This window comes from Arachis ipaensis, chromosome B03 (genome assembly GCF_000816755.2).
Source record: "Arachis ipaensis cultivar K30076 chromosome B03, Araip1.1, whole genome shotgun sequence".
NCBI lineage: Eukaryota > Viridiplantae > Streptophyta > Magnoliopsida > Fabales > Fabaceae > Arachis > Arachis ipaensis.
Genome location: NC_029787.2, coordinates 122,773,805 through 122,778,799, shown reverse-complemented (window position 1 = coordinate 122,778,799; position 4,995 = coordinate 122,773,805). Strand labels below are relative to the sequence as shown.

General features: G+C 36.0%; 2 protein-coding genes across 2 annotated transcripts in view; both read left to right on the top strand.

Moving 5' to 3' along the window:
• On the top strand, positions 410-3,569 carry LOC107631254 (glucan endo-1,3-beta-glucosidase 2-like). Its single transcript, XM_016334638.2, has 4 exons — positions 410-824; positions 1,602-2,852; positions 2,950-2,977; positions 3,073-3,569. The coding sequence occupies exons 1-4, from the start codon at positions 758-760 to the stop codon at positions 3,209-3,211; spliced, it is 1,485 nt and encodes a 494-aa protein (XP_016190124.1). The 5' UTR covers positions 410-757; the 3' UTR covers positions 3,212-3,569.
• Positions 4,484-4,995, top strand: part of LOC107633743 — a 4,365-nt gene continuing 3,853 nt past the window's right edge. Inside the window, exon 1 of the mRNA XM_021119562.1 lies at positions 4,484-4,995. This exon is cut by the window's right edge and continues 247 nt beyond it. Coding sequence (XP_020975221.1) covers positions 4,859-4,995 — 137 coding nt within the window. The 5' untranslated portion in view covers positions 4,484-4,858.

Sequence of the window (4,995 nt, the reverse complement as noted above, 5' to 3'; positions counted from 1 at the left end):
ATCACCATATACGCCAATAGTTAATAAAATTGAATAATTTTTTTTAATTTTAACACAATAAGCGTAAATATTTTTTTAATAGATGTTATAAAGTGTGATTTTCCACATTGAGCCAACTAAAAGTATTAAAAATGAATGAGGAAGAGAAGAAAAGAAGGGGTAAGGGTGGGAAATCCCATATAATATTTGACCGTTGTTGATTCTATGTAGAGTACCTGTCTGTAAGTTGCAGTGGTCCTTTTCCCTTTTTGCTGGCCCCACACCACATCCATTGGTCTCTTTTCATCTCATCTCATATCATATGCTTTGCAGTTACAAGTTACAAGACAAAATCCTAAAGCCAATTAAACTCTCCTACTTTAACGGCTACCACACAGTTAACCATAAATAATACCAATTTATGTAGTAATTGTAATTTACATGCACATACACCTTTAACAAATTATCATATTTGTAGTCACCACTCACCATATCTTGAATCCAAATACTTAAAAAGAAGTGCAAACATAAAATATTAGTCACTCTCCTTTCCTTGGTCCTTGCAATCTGGTTTCGTTTTCTGCTGACTCTGCTTCTTTTCAGCATTCATTTGGATTCCTTAACCATTTTCATTTTTCTGACACCTTTCTTTTCCCCACTTGCATTGCTCCTTCAATTCCATAACATCACTTCTTTTGTTTTGTTTCTCTCTCATTCACATTATCACATATATCACCTTCTTCCTCTTTCCATTGTTGAGTTTCTCAACCCGGAGGACATGGCTCTACATTGTTGTCTTCTGCTTCTTCTTCTTCTTCAAATCTCTCTACTTGCAGCTGATGAAGGTGAGTACTGAGTAGTGCCCTCTTCTATTACTTTCTTTACTATAAACATATCTATGTTATCTTCTTTGCTGCTGTGCTTTCTCTCAACATGGGTGTTTTCTTTGTCAAGGGATAAACATTAATTTTTTTTCCCATTCAGATTTTCTTGATGTTTGAACTGTTCATTATAGCATTAACATTCCCCTTTGGAATAATAACATATATATTATTTCTCATGAGTTGGCCTTCATTGTTAAGTGTGCTTTGAAAGTGAAAACTACTTTTGCTTCATTCTCCAGAGGTGGATTTTGGGATGAGTTCTTCTCTTGCCTGCTCTTTAACACTGTATTAGGTCCAAGCAACTACTAATTATTCTACTTTTAATAATGCTTTTCTCTTTGTGTTTATCTTAGGGTAGGGAGTGTGTTAAGAATACTAGTCATGGAATTAATAATGGAAGAGTTGTTGGTGTTTTTAATGTATTTACACATTTGAATGAAAGAACAAAGTTATAAAAAAGATACCCCCATGTGCACAAGCACAACCCTTTTTATTTACTTGTTGCATATTTTCTTTTAGAATGAAAATAATGAGAGGGTAGATAGGCATTTGTTCTTTGATCTTCTTCTTGAATGACAATTTATGTGGTCCACCTCTAATCATTCAGATACATTAAATAAAGAAGGACACCTCAGTTTGTTGGTTTTGTTCTCCTTTCAATTCAATAACTTATGGTCTTCACCTTATGTTAAATGGAACATGATGCTGATTTGGGTTTGTTTTTTACCACCTTTGAAGCATTCATTGGAGTGAACATTGGAACATCTCTCTCAGACATGCCTCATCCAACACAAGTAGTAGCACTTCTTAAATCACAGCAAATTCACCATGTTCGGTTGTATGATGCTGACCAAGCCATGCTCATTGCACTTGCAAAGACAGGAATTGAAGTTTCTGTCTCTGTCCCCAATGAAGAACTCTTAGCAATTGCCCAATCAAATTCCACAGCTGCCAATTGGGTTTACCGAAATGTTGTAGCACATTATCCATCCACTAACATAACATCCATTTGTGTTGGTTCTGAGGTTTTAACCACACTTCCTAACGTTGCAAAAATCCTAGTCAATGCCCTTAAGTACATTCATTCAGCTCTTGTCGCTTCGAATCTGGATCGCCAGATCAAAGTTTCCACACCCCTTTCGTCTTCCATGATCCTGGATTCGTTCCCTCCTTCCCAAGCCTTCTTTAACCGCTCCCTGAATCCTATCTTGATTCCAATGCTTGATTTCTTGCAATCAACAGGCTCCTATCTAATGCTCAACATTTACCCGTACTATGATTACATGGAATCTAATGGGGTGATTCCATTGGACTATGCACTTTTCAAGCCTCTGCCTCCCAACAAAGAAGCCATAGATTCCAACACACTTGTACACTACACCAATGTGTTTGATGCTGTGGTGGACGCAGCATATTTCGCCATGTCCTTTCTAAACTTCACCAATATCCCGGTGGTGGTGACGGAGACAGGATGGCCTTCCAAGGGCGACCGGAACGAGCCGGACGCAACATTAGACAATGCAAATGGATATAACAGCAATCTCATCAAACATGTTTTAAACATGACAGGAACTCCCAAGCATCCGGGGATAGCCATTAGTACTTACATCTATGAGCTCTACAATGAGGACACAAAAGCAGGGCCATTGTCTGAAAAGAACTGGGGATTGTTTGATGCAAATGGAAAACCTATTTACATATTGCATCTCACAGGGTCAGGAGCAGTTTTGGCTAATGATACTACAAATCAAACTTACTGCGTCGCCAAGGATGATGCTGATCCCAAGATGCTGCAGGCTGGAATAGATTGGGCTTGTGGACCTGGCAAGGTGGATTGCTCTCCATTGCTTCAGGGCCAACCCTGCTATGAACCGGACAATGTGGTTGCACATGCTAACTATGCTTTTGATACTTACTACCATTTGATGGGAAGGTCTTCTGAAGCCTGTAACTTCAATCAAATGGCCACAATTTCTACCTCCAATCCAAGTAAGTTACTGTTTATTACATCAATCCACTTTGTTTCTTTATAGTTTCTCTCAAAATTAAGATTATACATAACTAATGACATTGTTAACGAATGCAGGTCACGGTTCTTGTGTATTTCCGGGAAGGTAAGACATATTGGCCTTTTTATGCTTCATTTCATTAATAATATGTTTTTTTGTGTCTTTGTTGATTTTATTTGTAAATATGTGATTATGTGCAGTCTCGGCAAAAATGGAACCTTTGGTAATGTGACAGCAGCATCAATGAACTCAACAAGTTTAGATTCTTCTGCTAACAATGTTCATAGAAACCTTGTATTGGTGATAGGAGTAGTAACATGGGGAGTGGTTTTGCTATGATACATTCCTTAAGGAACATATGCTCCTCATTAGATTATTCTGTGAAAAATGATGATGATGTTGCAATCTCAAACTTCAAAGTCCAAAGTGGTCTGGTCCATTCAACTTTGTACTAGAATATCGTTTGACAGTTGACAAGGCATTAACTAGGCCAATTTTTTTGTGGAAGCCTTTCTTCTTTTTTTCAATGTAAGATGTGATCGGATAATACAATTCAATATTCCAGGCTGTAAATTAAGTAGGATTTAAGGAAGGACTAGGTGGCTGCCAAAGCGTTTCCTTCACCTTCAAAACATGTATAAAGAATATTCTTCATTGAATTTTCCAGATGGAAAAAAAGAAAGGGGAAAAAGTTATTTAAAAAAAAAGCTAGGAAGATTGGAAACACTAAATAAATAAATAACATTTTTCTTGATGGCTTTTTTATTTTATTTCTTTATTATTGACCCGCCTAATCCAGGCACGAGTTCATGATATATAGCAAAGTGATACAGAAAATAATTAAATAGAAAAGTCTTTTTATTTGAAAGAAGGATATAGAATGAGCGTTGATTTTGTATGTTCATATTCATATTATTTACTTTGATCAAATAAAAGAAAGAGATTCTGAAAGCTAGTATCTTATTAATGACTCGTTGTCAAAAAGCTAAACCCGGTTGTCATCGATGTATGGTTGGTACGGCGGATTTTGCTAAACACAATAACAATACTGCCAATGAGAAATGCTTTTTATGACTATATCGCCATCTTTGATTCTTTGGTTTGAAGAAGGATATTTGTATTAACCACAATTAACAATTCTCCTTAAAATTGATAACCTTTTACCTTTAAATTTTCTTAATATAATACTTATTTTTTTAAGAGTTCATATTCATGTATTTAAATAATATTTTAAATATTAAGTTTAAAAATTAATTATTTTTACTAATATAATAATATTAATTATTTGTATAAATTTTTTATTTTAATATTATATGAAAATTAAATTCTTTATTTAATTACATTAGAAAAATAGTTACATTCTTATATTATATTTGTGTAACCTTTAAAGTCATGAATTCGAATGTAATATTAAATTAAACTAAATACATATAGTATTGGATATTTTGCGCTACATTTACCCTATTATGTTGTCATTAAATTTACGATCATACATATAGAAAAATAATAGAATTAGCATAAAAGTAGCAGCCAATGTCCAATGCTCTTTGCCTCTTTGGTGTTAGACAAAAGTTACCACTTAATGCTGTAGTTGAAGACAAGTATCAGAACAGTAAACACATTTTCGGAGTATTTAAAGAAGAATGAGGGGCCAAAGATCAGAAGCTGCTATGCCAATTCAATCTGTCATAATCTCACTCTTTCTCTCTCATCCAGCTCCTATAAACAAACCCTCTCACACTCGAATCTTCCATTCCATGTGCTGATGTGCACAATAACCGCCACCCCCTTAACCCCCCAATTAAGGATTTAAGATTCCAAAACACTAGACAATACAAGTCACAACTCAGCACACAAAAGCACATAAGAAGAAGAAGAAGAAAACACACACTACCAAGTTAAAACATCTTCCTTTCTTCAACCATCCGCAAACTCCAAACTTGCGACCATATTCGGAGACCCATTTGACCAAAACATCCGAAACCAATGTCATTGTCATGTGGGGTGGAGTGCGTCTTCGTGCTCGGCTGCGCACGCTGGCTGTGGAAGCGCTGCACATACATCGGCTCCTACGACAGCGCCACGTGGACCGCCGCCACTCCCGACGAGTTCGACGAGTTCGA